This window comes from Gopherus evgoodei, chromosome 10 (assembly GCF_007399415.2).
Source record: "Gopherus evgoodei ecotype Sinaloan lineage chromosome 10, rGopEvg1_v1.p, whole genome shotgun sequence".
NCBI classification, from domain to species: Eukaryota; Metazoa; Chordata; order Testudines; family Testudinidae; genus Gopherus; species Gopherus evgoodei.
In genome coordinates, this window is record NC_044331.1 from 54,775,399 (window position 1) to 54,788,691 (window position 13,293).

The following is a 13,293-nucleotide window of genomic DNA, read 5'->3' on the forward strand; positions in this document are numbered from 1 at the left end:
CTAAGAAACACTTCTGGATGGTGTGGCGTTTGGCATGCATCCGCACCCACACGTGGAATACTCATAGGGACCATCACTCGAAGAAGCTTACATATGCAATTAGACCTTTTATTGCTAATATGTTTATTGTGTCAGACTTATCCTAAAATAAATGTACTGTGCTTTGAAAGAACTCTCATTACTTGTAGCTGCTGGCATACAGCTAATGGCCCTCTGAGACAAAGGGTACGTCTATACTACTCACCGCCGATCTATCGGGGATCGATTTATCGTGTCTCATCTGGACATGATAAATCGATCCATGAATCGACACCCGTACTCCACCTCGGCAGGAGGAGTAAGCAGCATCGATGGGGGAGCCGCGGCAGTCGATTAGCCGCTGTGAGGGCGGCCAAGTAAGTTGAACTAAGATACTTCAACTTCAGAGACGCAAACAGCATAGTTGAAGTTGCATATCTTGGATCGATCCCCCCACCCCCGTAGTGCAGACCATCCCAAAGTGAAATGCAGGGGCTGGACTTTAGTCAGATCTGCTGGGATAAACACAGTGAAGAATAAGGGGGCTGCAAACCTATAGCTCTGCTCAGTAGGGAGATGGACTAGAGGCTGTGAGAGCATTCCTTGAGCAGACCATGGAGGGGATCAAAAGGTGCAGTTATTTTGAAACTTTAAATACCTGCATTCCTACAGTACAGAACACGCTGCCAACAAGAAACCAGGATCAACCACCATGTAATGAAGCGCACAGACGTTTCAAAGCAGTGATTGTGCTACCATAATGCTACCCACTAAACAAGTAAACAGCTTTCAGACCCTGTCTTACGTGAACAAGCTTTCGATTAAGCGGAGGTTTCGGACAGCTTCTACAATGAGATTTCGGCGCTTCAGTAGCCGGTATGTTTCATGAGATCTCTCCACTGCAGTGGTTCTGGAGCGCTTTTCCTTCTTTTGCTCAGCGTTCTTCTAGTGAAGAGCATGGAGAGAGGAAATTCAGTTTGTACAAACTCAAGGAGTTCCTGTCTGTCCCTCTATCACCACAGTATCTCAGTCTCTCTCAACTTTAATGTGTTATCTTCTCAGTATCCTGGTGAGGCAGAGCAGTACTATTTATTCCCATCGTATAGATGGGAACTGAAGCACAGACTAAGTGACTTGCCCAAGGTCATACAGGGAGTCTGGTGGAGCAGAGAACTGAACCCAGCTTTCCCATGTCTGAAGCTTGTGTCCTAACAACAGGTCTATCTTCCACCAAACTTCAATAACCATGCCCAAATCATGCATCACCATCAGGTTTTGAACCCTGAACCTTCAGCACCAGATCTCTACCACTCCAGCGACAGGATGACTTTAGGTCTAGCACATGCTAGCTTTTCCTATGAATCTCACTCAGTTTTAGCCCTTTGGCATCTGGCTACTCTTGTTTCTGAGTGTTTTAGGTAAGTGGCAATCAACGTGCACAGCGACTGAAGAAGAAAGTCTGCTTAGCGTGCAAGGAGGGAGTGGCATTTCCCAAGACCCCAAAGCTGAAAGACTGACAATGGGGAAGTTCCTATGAAAACAGTTTCATCCTCTCATTCCACTGCCTAAACTTTGAATTGCATGACTCAACTAGGCTGCTGATAACCTTTAAACAGAACCAGGCTGAATGTGTGCAGGGAGACGGGGAAGCAGAGGGACAAAATAACCAATGTGAAACAAAGGGATTGTAACTGGAAGTCTTGCTATGAAAAGTACAAAAAAAACTGTCACTCAGAGGGTCACCTGCCCAATGTTGCAGGAATTCTCATACTTCAAGCAGCTGTACCAATAAGACAGCAAGTATCAGGCTGTAATATCGTACCTTGGGGTCTTCAAGCCTGACCTCCTCAATCACAGCCATATCCCCATCTTCATCTATGGAATGAGTGCCTAGAGAGAGATTAGATTCCTGCTTGATAGTGTCCAAACTAGAATCTTCCTCTGCAAATCCATCAGGGAGCTCATCGGGATCTTCAAGAAGGGGGGGGGAAGGCAGCTTCTTCACCGGGGTCTTTGTGGCTTGGAACTTGCAGTCTAATTTAAGAACACCGAGAAGTCCAATTAGGCTGGCCACTTCATTGTCCAGCTCCTACAGGTCTTCTCATGGCCCAGCCATTCCCTAGATGACAGGAACCTAGCCCAGGCCTGCAGACAGGTTCGCTTAAAGTGTCTCCTGCTATACTCGTCAAACATCTTCTATCCGATAAGGCCATTGCAGGAAACAGGGAGGCTCAGGGAGAGTAAACAGCTATGCTCAGTCTTAAAAATTTAAATATTATTTGAGTGAATTCTGGACATTTATATCCTCCAGGTGATGCTCATTTCCCGCCTCCCTGACTTCAGGTAGAAGACTCTCTAGGTAGATTCCTACCTGATAGTAGGGGGTAGGATTAGCTTGGTCAGCAGCTGTGGTCTGAAGAAAGGGGAGGAAGGGGGAGGAGGTTGTCTCCCGCTTCAAAGACTGTCTTGCCTGAGGGAAACCTCCCCTGGAGCATGAAAAGAGCAGGAGTTCACAACATGCACTTCTGCAGCCTTTCCATAAATCTATGCCAGGTCAGGTGACTCCTACCCACAGCTCATTGGAGAGATGGATGGGAATGCCCAGGGGACTGGGAAGAAGCACCTGTGCCACAGCCCTACATCAGTTTCCCAAGAGTCTAGCAGCCTTAGGCAAGGAAGGTGTTCCAACTCCTCAGTAGAAGGAAGAGACTGTGGGGTTAGGAATGAATGTGTCACCCCTTGCTCCCCAACAATATAGTAAGTTTTGTGGAGAGAACACCAACCACAAACAGGGTGCAGACAATGCTGCAGAAGAGATTTTTTTTATTTTAAACAAACCTGATGTCTTCTCTATTTTCTTCAAAGGAAACCTACATGAGAAACCAGACTCTCCAGAGAACCATTCCTTACCTTTAGCTGGCGTTGACTGATGGGGGCCATCTCGGAAACTGAACTTCAGCAGTGAATCTGAGTTGGCCTTCACTCTTTTTTCTCGTTTCTTGTTGTATTTCATCTCTTCCTCATTATCTGATTCTGAGAGGAAAGTGTCTTCCTCTACAGGAGACAGATCTTCCTCAGGCAGGGAGTCTTCATGCACTAGAGCCAAGCTAACTGTGGCCAACTGTTCACTCCTGGCCTTCTCCCTCTCAAACTGACGGCTTAAATCACTCTCTTCTGCAAAAACGTGTGAAATATACTTTGTTGTTCGTTGCCGACCTTCATCTTCCATAAATCCCTAAGAGGACTGAAAGTCATTATTTTGGCAAATCCTTCCATTTCCCCTTCCGTTATCCTTGTCCTCTGACCACCCAGAGTCTGAACTCCTCCTCCTCATAGCCCCACCTCCCAAAGCTTTAATCCCTATTCTTAAGCAACCAGGCCGGCCTCGCTTGCAGCTCATGGAAAACAAAGAAACATTCCGTTTACACAAAAATTCTGTATCCTACGTAGAAAACAGTCACATACCACAATATATTTTCTCTTATTCTATATTAGAGGCATCTGAACAAAACCAAGGTATGTGTTTCTTAATCAGTTTGATGCATACTTTTCTAGATTCTTAATTCTCTGTGAAGTTATTGGAATATGGGATTTACAAGGCTGGATTAGACCAGAGTCCTTCTACTCCATTATCTGGTCTGAACCAGTGGCCAGAACCAGATGCTTCAAGTGTAGAAAAGCCCAAAACAAACACTTAAGGAATTTCTTCCTACCTCCACCTCACCCCAATCAATGAATGGTTGGTTTATGTCCTGCAGCATGTTTATATTCCTTTTATAATCTTATATAAAGTAACTCTAGATATGAATCCTGGGAATATTTTTTTTTAAAAAATCCTACGAATTTCTTGGCCACAATGACATGAAATTTTATTAAAACAACTGCTATACTGAAGGGTTGGAGTGTAGCAAATGTACCTATACTTAAAAAAGGCTCTTGGGGTGATCCAGGCAATTACTGTCCAGTAAACCTTATATGTAAATTGGTTAAAGTGATAGTTAAAACTAGAACAAGAAAAAACCTGGAAGATCAAGGTATGACAGGGTTTAACAGCATAGCTTCCTCAAAGGAAAATAATGTCTCACTAATCTTTTAGAATTCTTTGTTACTTTAGTGACATGTTCAGATAAAGGAGAACCAACTGACGATTTATTTAAATTTCAAAAGGCCTTTTGACAAGGTCCTTCAGCAGAAGTTACTAAAGCTTTATCTACGCAGAGGGGTTTACCTTGCACTGAGTTTTTGCGTATTAGATTGTATGCACTGATTGTGTACGCAACGTCAACTGTTTTCTGATCCAATACATGTCACTGTGTTCACACGGGGACTGTGCACCATTATGGGTAAGTACCACATGGTGCTTTGCTTCACTTCTGGGTTCTACACATTCCGGGACTTTTCTCCCTATGTATTATGGGATATATACTGAAGTCAGCTGGAAAGGATTTGAATTCTGGGGGTCAAACTCAATTTCCATATCTTCTTTCCCACTCTCCCATCTAGGTGAGCCAGTACCATTTTCAAACAGCCAGCATTTTCTGTCTCCTATAGCGTACGGGTAAATTACGTATTGGGGCAGCTAACCAGGGGGCGTGGAGGGGAATTTGCGTATTGTACCTTGGCAAGTAGGCTTAGGCCTAAATGTTTAAAGGTATTAGGCATGGCTGCACTCAGCGTTGCAACACCTAATTGTTTTAGGAGACTAAATCTCATTTTCAACTGTCAATGTAATTTAGGCTCTTAAGTGCCTAAATCCATTTCAAAAATGAGATTTAGACTACCAAATCAGTCATGTGTTGCAATGCTGAGCACAACGCCTAAACACCTTAAAATTCTACGCTGTTGATGCTGAATTAACTTTTCAAACACTGCCTTCACCATTCATTATTTTGCATATGCTATCCCTTATCTGTCTCCCTTCTAAACTACAGGTCTCTCTTTTCACTGGCCATCTTCAAATCCCTTCTATTTTTTAATTTTTTTTTTGAGAAAAAAAAGTGACCAGTAAGTTATAATTTATTTCCACAGTGATGGTAGATGTAACCCTGTCTTTAATCTCATTTTAATCCACAAGACATTACCTTGACAACTTTGTATCTCTCTAGAAGACGACAAACCATCCGTGCTTCTAGCTTCCCCACATTCATAGCCGATCGAATTTCTGCCTGAGAAATTCCTTTGGTTCCCCTACTTTCAACTATTTTAGGGAGGGGAAAAAAAAGTTTAAAGTTAAGTTTATAGGAATCACCTCATACTGAAACAATTTGGCTGAGATGCAGAGGCCATCAGATCTGGCCTGAACAACTGTTGTCAGCTTGAACATCACTGTCTTAAAAGCTTAAGATTTTCAAACATACATCAGAATGTCTACTTCAACACTTACTACTACAAATCATTTTCACTGGCATATACACATAATACAGTGTTGTACAATAAAATGTGTGTATCTAAGGCTGTAAAAAAGATTTCTACTACATCATATTTGTGAAATAGTATGTGCTAATTTAGTTAAAGAAGACCATAATGCACGTGCACAAGGGGCAGAGTTAAGTCTGCCTGTGCAAATTTGACATGTTAACTTGAGTGGTTAGCTGTGAAAAGAAACGGTTACTATAAGGTAAGTAACTGAACTGTGCTTCTCCAAGATGTTCTGCGCATGTAGATCCCATTCATGGCGTGGTAGCACCCCTTGCACAGGAGTTCAGAAACTTCAAAAGCATGGTCTATTAAGGGGTCATGCATGCACCTTTTGTGTCCTCGCACTCTCTCCCCTAAGGACATCCAGAATCTCAAAGAGTCTCTGAGCTGTGGGTCATAAGATCCACATGCAAAGAACATCTTAAAAAGTCACAGTTACTATAAGTAACCATTGCTCCTCCTTTGAGTTCCTGTGCATGTGGCTCTCTCTCATGGTGATTAACAGGCAACTCAGAGATCAAGGTGATGGGAACTCAGAGCTCATTTGAACAGAGATTGTAGGTCTGCTCTTCCCATCTGTGCATCTACTTTGAAAGCTGATACCAAGAAATAATGTCTGGAAAAAAATATACAATGAAGATCAATTTGCTGCTCTGCAAATTTCAGATATTGGTATCCTACTGAAGCACACTGCTGCGGCTGTGTGGGGTATGGCAGAATGAGCAGTTACTCTGGCTGGAAGATGGAGTTTGTTAATAAGGTAAGAATTTTTATACACTCCATTGTCCATTTTGATAATTTTTAAGAGGAGACTGATTTGCCCTTTGAAGCACTGCCATAAGCATTAAAAGACAGTTCAGGAAATCACCAAGATGTGTTATATTAGGGTAGTATAAGAACATGAGAATGCCCATCCTGGGTCCATCTAGCCCAGTATCCTGTCTTCCAACTGTTGCCAGTGCCAGATGCTTCAGAGGGAATGAAAAGAACAGGGCAAGTATCGAGTGATCCACTGCCTGTCATTCAAACCCAGCTTCTAGCAGTTAGAGGCTTAGGGACACTCAGACAATGGAAAATCTTGGCGATTGGCCATTGATGAACCTATCTTTCATGAACTTATCTAATTCCTTTTTGAACCCAGTTTTACTTCTGGCCTTCACAACATCCCTTGGCAATGAGTTCCACAGGTTGTCTGTGCATTGTGTGAAGTAGTACTACCTTATAGTTTGTTTTAACCCTGCTGTCCATTAATTTCAATGGGTGACCTCTTGTTCTTGTGTTATGAAAAGGGGTAAATAACACTTCCTTATTCACTTTCTCAACATCACACTTTAGATTTACGTTTGAGAACAGATGTAAGGTTGATTTTACCGAGTTTGAGACTTGTTGAGCTGCTCTTCTGCGGATTAACCAATCGTTGAGGAATGGGTACACAAATACCCGGTTGATGGAGATGGGCACATATTACAAACAGGCATTTTGTAAACACCAGGAGCAGTGAAGAGGCTGAACAGGAGAACCCTGAATTGATGATTGTGTAGTACTTGGAAATGAAGAAGCTTCTTGATATTGCAACATGAAAAAGCTGTCTTGCAAATTGAGGGTACTGAACCAGTCCATGAGATCTAATGAATGTGTGAGAGATGCCAAAGTCACCATGCAGAATTTTGTACCGATGGAGGTGTTAAGGAACCTGAGGTCCAGTATAGGGAATAAAATCATTTTCCCTGGAAGGGTAGGAGGACTGGCTCTATTGCTCCCAACTCCAGTAGTGATAGTATTTCTTGACATACGACTCATGTGAGATTGGTTCCTCAAGAGAGACAGGGAGGGCATGATATGGAATTGGAGGGTGTACCCTTCCTGGATGACCTGTAAGACCCAACAGTCCGACATCATGGACGTCCCAGCATATTTGAAAAAGGCAAGGCAGGTACCGAAAAAGGTAAGAGAAGGGTACAGGATCCACAGTCTAATGCAGAATCCTTAACCGAAGCTTAAAAATTGTTGCTATCCTGTTGGTACTCTAGCCACTTCTCTCCTGCTGAATTACCAACATGGTATCTGTTGCTCCTCATTTTTTACTAAAGCTGAACTGTTCTTGCTCAAGGAAGGATTCCTTTGTTCTCCTAATCCTAGCAATGAAGATGTATTCCTGTATCTTCATCTCATGTGATAGCAACTTTATTCCTTGATATAGTTTCCTCATTCCTGGATGCTTCCCTTCTCATGTTCTGGGATTAAGATAGACTTGCACCAATCTCCCACACGAATAGAAACTAAAATTGCTAAATGAGAGTACAGTTAACTGCCTAGGCCAGAATATCTCATAGAGGTTTTATCTATATGCATATTTTCTCCCAGTTTGAGAACCCCTGTTGTAAATAAATGTTGCATTCTACAAGTTAAAGGAAATTGTATGGCACAAGGAAGATGCTGAAATATATAAACTAGGGTATGCCTTTGAATTATTTAAAAAAATTGCTTAAAAAGGGCAGAAATCCAGTTAATAATGTGGGCCAATACTGAAATACAATTCTTGAAGTTAATCAAACAGAAAAAGCCTCCAATAAGGAAAGAATTGAAGAAATGCATTATACACAGATGCCATGTACTGGATGCCAATGGAAGCAGCAGAAGTCTGAAGTCTGAACCCGTATTTGGCATGCGTCCAACAGAAGTCCAGAGGGTGACCCTCTCCAATGGCCCCTGGAATCATGGCATATAAAACTGAGGACCCCACAGCACACTGAGCGGGGAAAGACTCTTTCCATCCAGGGTCACAGGACCAAGCGTTGATTTAACCCATGAAGAAGCTGCAGAATCCTAAATGCAACCGATGCCTCGAACAACTATGTGGAAAGGACTCTTCCCCCCTATCCCTGGTTTAAGTGGCGAGATTTCATTTCAAAGATTAGCTTGCTGAGTCTACACCTCAAGTAATTATATCTTAGATCGGTAAGTATTAGTCTTACTGGTTAACCTGCCTTAACTGTTAATCCTGGGCCAGCTGGCCAACACCAGTGGCCCTGCTGCCTGGCTGGTGCAGTGGCCCCAGCTGCACTGGCTGGTGGGATCGGCCCCTGCTGCACTGGCCAGCAGAATTGGCCTCAGCTGCTCAATCAATTAACTGTTTAAATGACATTTTTAATCGTTTAAATGGTTAACTTTTTAAACGGTACTTCATCCCTAATGCTATGCTTTATAAGTTCAAGCAAATTGGCCAAAGAGAGATATGAACCACAATTTTATGCAATTCCTTTTGATATTCTAAACCTGCTTAAGACAAATAAAAGGAAGTATTTCTTCACACAACGAACAGTCAACCTGTGGAACTCCTTGCCAGAGGATGTTGTGAAGGCCAAGACTATAACAGGGTTCAAAAAAGAACTAGATAAGTTCATGGAGGATAGGTCCATCAATGGCTATTAGCTAGGATGGGCAGGAATGGTGTCCCTAGCCCCCGTTTCCCAGAAACTGGGAATGAGCGACAGGGGATGGATCACTTGATAATTACCTGTTCCGTTCATTGCCTCTGGGAAATCTGGCACTGGCCACTGTCAGAAAACAAGATACTGGGCTAGATGGACCCTTGGTCTGACCCAGTAAGGCCATTCTTATGTTCTGCTTTGACACCAAACCATTCAAATAGTAGGCAGTTAGAAGTGCCTTACAGGCACATATATTCTTACTCTTTGAAGAAATTCTGGAATTGTGATAAGTGTATTAGATACTACACAACTGATGATCACAAGTAAACGTTACAAGAAATTTTGGTGATTTGCATTAAAGTAACTGCTGAACCTCAACCCTAGTCTATGACAATTGCTTGTAAGATTATATTATTGTGCTCAGTACAGGCCTAAAACACTGGTTTTGTCTACCCCGATTGATGAACTGTTGATTGTATACTAATGTGGTTCTAGGCGAATACATACATCGATTGGTTATGAGAAACAAAGTGTACTGATCTGAGAAGTACTGTCCAAGATAAAAGTTGGCCTGAAAAGAACCTGTCATTAAATTAGTAAACTAATGCTCCCTGGACTCAATAAAAAGGGGTTATTAATCTATTAGATTCCATCTAACATTGGCTATAACACTCATCAAGCTGAGATCTAGTTTATTAGATTTCAGTTTTAAAATCTGACCGGTACCTTGGCAAATCATAAAACTGATCCGCACTGACGTTTACACAAGGCTGAGTGCAGGGGAACAAAGCCATTTAATAAGTGACTGTGTGGGTGAGGTAGTAGGCAAAATGCTAGGGTGGAGCTAGATATGAAGGGAGAGACCGGGATTAAGAGCAGCAAAGGAGTGGCTGTTCTCACACCCTGCTCTTTACTATAAGGTGTCAGGGTTTTTTTGTTTTTTTTTTTTAAACTCTGAAAGGGGAGGGGATAGGAAAAGGAAGAGGGCAGCCCTTTTTCTTCCCCACCAACCTCCTTTACTCCCCATCAGCATGCTCCTGTGTGATCCCATCCCCACCCCACTTTTTCACTTTGAAAATATAAACAGTCTACAGCAGGGATCGGTAACTTTTGCATGCAGCTTGCCAGGGTAAGCATCCTGGTGGGCCAGGCCGGTTTGTTTACCTGCCGTGTCCGCAGGTTCGGCCAATCACAGCTCCCACTGCCCGCGGTTCGCTGACCCAGGGCAATGGGGGCTGCGGGAAGCGGCACGGGACGAGAGATGTGCTGGTTGCTGCATCCCGCCGCCCTCATTGGCCTGGAACAGCAAACCGCCGCCAGTGGGAGCTGTGATCGGCCAAACCTGCAGACGCGGCAGGTAAACAAACCGGCTCGCCCACCAGGGTGCTTACCCTGGTGAGCCGCGTGCCAAAGGTGCTGATCTCTGGTCTACAAAGAAGGGACGGAGGTGATGGCAATTGGGGCAGCTTGCTGCTTTCAGACCCACTTGTTACTCTGGGCACCAGCCACCACTGCTATGATGGATGCAGAAGTCCTGCATTTTTTTCCCCCCATTACAAATTCAAATCCTGTATAGGCTTGGCCTGGAGAGCTAGTGTAAGTGACGACAAAGAGGTAAAGCCACATTTAACCTAGAAAAAGAGGCGATATTTAAAAACATTAGCTAACATGTTTTTAAAAAATAGTATGGACTTAATTTAACCTCCTTTAAAAAAAGAGTTATCTGGCTAAGTAACATTTTTAAACGACTTATTTCCTAGTGTAGAAAGGGCCCAAGAGAGCAAAAATTGAGGTATTAGAGGGAAGAGATTTTTAGCAAGTTTTTAAAACTCTTGGCTCATTTTTCTAACTATTTTACTCCAATGCCAAACTGACATTTTGTGTAAAAGCAGCTTTGTTAATCATTTAGCACCCATACTCCTTTCGACTAAGGTACTAAGAGTTCACAAATATGCCTTAGCCATCTCATTTTTATATCCTGGTAGTCCCTAGCAACCAAAACTGGGACAGAGGAGTGCCCAATGTGCTAGACACTGTCACATATGGTAAAAGACAATCCTGCTCTGAACAGAGGAGACAAAGGGTGGGAGAAAGTAATTATTTTTCCCATTTCAAAGATGTGCACGAGAATCTAATGTACAAAGTAATGACAATTTCAAAATTAAGCCAGTAAGATAATACTCAGTTCATTTTCATGCAGGTAACAACATATAAACTGAATACACACAGAGAACCTGATTACATTACCTACTTAGCTCATAGGCCTGCGTAAGCATATCCCGCTCATAAACAATATCTACAGGCTGGACAGCTTTTGTGATCATCTCTTCCTCCTCATCATCATGATAATCATCCACTTTCTTTCGAAATTCCTTCACTAGTTTGAGGCATCGGACCATGACATCAGTCCCTGAGAACACATGATACTACTGGTTAGTAAAATAACAGAACAAAATCTATGGGTGAAAAGGAGGGATCCACATGAAAAAAGTTAACTAATTTCTCTCAGCCTTGACAAACAGAATGACATTCCAGTTGAGTATCTTGATGAATTACCACAAGTGGAAGTGGGCACTTGCATATGGGCCTGATGGAAATTCTCAAAGCCTTGAGGTTTTAAACGATGGATACAGATGGAAAGGTCTCCTGCTCACTTGCAAAGATAACTTAGGGTATCCCTAGGGTTCAAACAATGAAGTATTTGAGGGGATGTGAAAATGATCCTATAAAAAGGACATAATATGAAATTAGGGAACTTTTAACTATGTGCAGAAAGGTGTGTGAATGGTGATCCTGTGAGATACATCTCTTCAGAAAACCAATTTAGATTTACACAAGGCTGAGTGCCTCTTCAAAGACACTGTCCTTTTGCTCTGATAATCACCTAACAAATGTTTGGGTCTTCTAAAGAAAGCAATCACAGTAATAATTTTATCTATCAAAATGTAATACCACCTTTGAAGATTTACGGCTCTTCTACTCTATGAAAACAATAGACTCAGGGAACCTGATTACAAAACAGCTATCTTTTGAGCTGTTGTAATATGGTTAAAATGTATAATGTGGAGGAAACATCACAGTGCTGGAACCAGGACTAAACCAACAGATTTGGGTTTTTTTCCATGCAGACTTGGGAAAACGATGTTGCATTAGTCACAGCCATCAGAAGGCTCTCTTGATAACAATATATACGGACAAGAAACTCTTAAAAGTTTACCTTTTGCAGCCATGAAACAGTGGAAAATTTAGTACTGGGCATCCAGGGAATGGTAAGATTTGTTAACAGAAATGGCAGACTGAAAAATATTTGGGAAAAATACACACTGTGAAAATGGGTATTTGATAGAAAATCTTTCCTGGGTCTAAAACTGATACACACGAGGAAGGATGACATTAGTACCATACCTAATCATATTATAATCCCACTAATCCCTGGTTTATTGTTAATACTCAATATATTCTGGATTGGATAATGATTTCTGGTGAGTTGCGTTGTGTACTAACAAATTTATAACTTTATATATATATACACACCTGAGATGCAAAGGAAGCTTTACCTTTAAACACTCTGCTATTTAAGATTTTGGTTAGTTTATAGACTTGATGACATCAGCACGTACATAATAAAGATGTGGCTGCAATTACCTTTCTTTGTTTTATAGGGTCCACCATCAGGGTGCAAGTCCTGTAACGGAGTAGATAATACTTTGGCCAGGCCAGCATTCATCATATATTGATACAGACGTTTGAATGTTCTTTCACAGAGACCCTATAATAACAGTAAAGAGAAATGAAAAAGATGTCACTATTCTAAGGAGCATTCCCTACAAATCAGGAAGCTAACAGCAGCTAAACTCTTGACTTTCATAGAAAAGTAAACAGAAGCACCTCAGGGACAGAAAGACATTTCTGACTCAGTTACTATATGCCTGTAGCCCCTTGACCAGGACTTTAGATCCCACTTCTTCTCTTTCATTTACCTGGTGTTTAGTACCCGGTCATCCTTCCCTGTCTACAAGCTCTCCATTAGTTGTCTTGGAAAATAGCTTTCGCACTATCACATCTGCCTCTAATTACCATCCCTTGCCTCCTTTCTTCCACTGTGTTCAGTTTATTCAAACATCTTAGACCTCAACTAAATCCTGCATTCCATTCAATCCTGCTTCTGTCCTCTCCATTCAGAATGGTCAAGATCAAAAATAATAATATATTACAAATGGAGGAAAGGGAAAGTTGATAGTAATGAATGTAAATCAGAAGCTAGGAATTGTAGAAAATTGATCAGGGAAGCAAAGGGACACAAGGAGAACTCTATGGCCAACAGAGTTAAGGATAAGGAGGAGGTTTTTTTAAGCACATTAGGAACAAAAAGAATCCTAACAATGGCTCCGGTCCATGACGAAATGGAAATGGTAGAATTAATAAT

General features: G+C 42.0%; 1 protein-coding gene across 1 annotated transcript in view; it reads right to left on the reverse strand.

The window, feature by feature from the left end:
* GTF3C1 (general transcription factor IIIC subunit 1) overlaps window positions 1-13,293 on the reverse strand; it is a 78,448-nt gene that overhangs the window by 55,053 nt on the left and 10,102 nt on the right. The window contains 6 exon segments of the mRNA XM_030579220.1: window positions 824-963; window positions 1,841-2,052; window positions 2,929-3,253; window positions 5,100-5,215; window positions 11,119-11,277; window positions 12,513-12,636. Coding sequence (XP_030435080.1) covers window positions 824-963; window positions 1,841-2,052; window positions 2,929-3,253; window positions 5,100-5,215; window positions 11,119-11,277; window positions 12,513-12,636 — 1,076 coding nt within the window.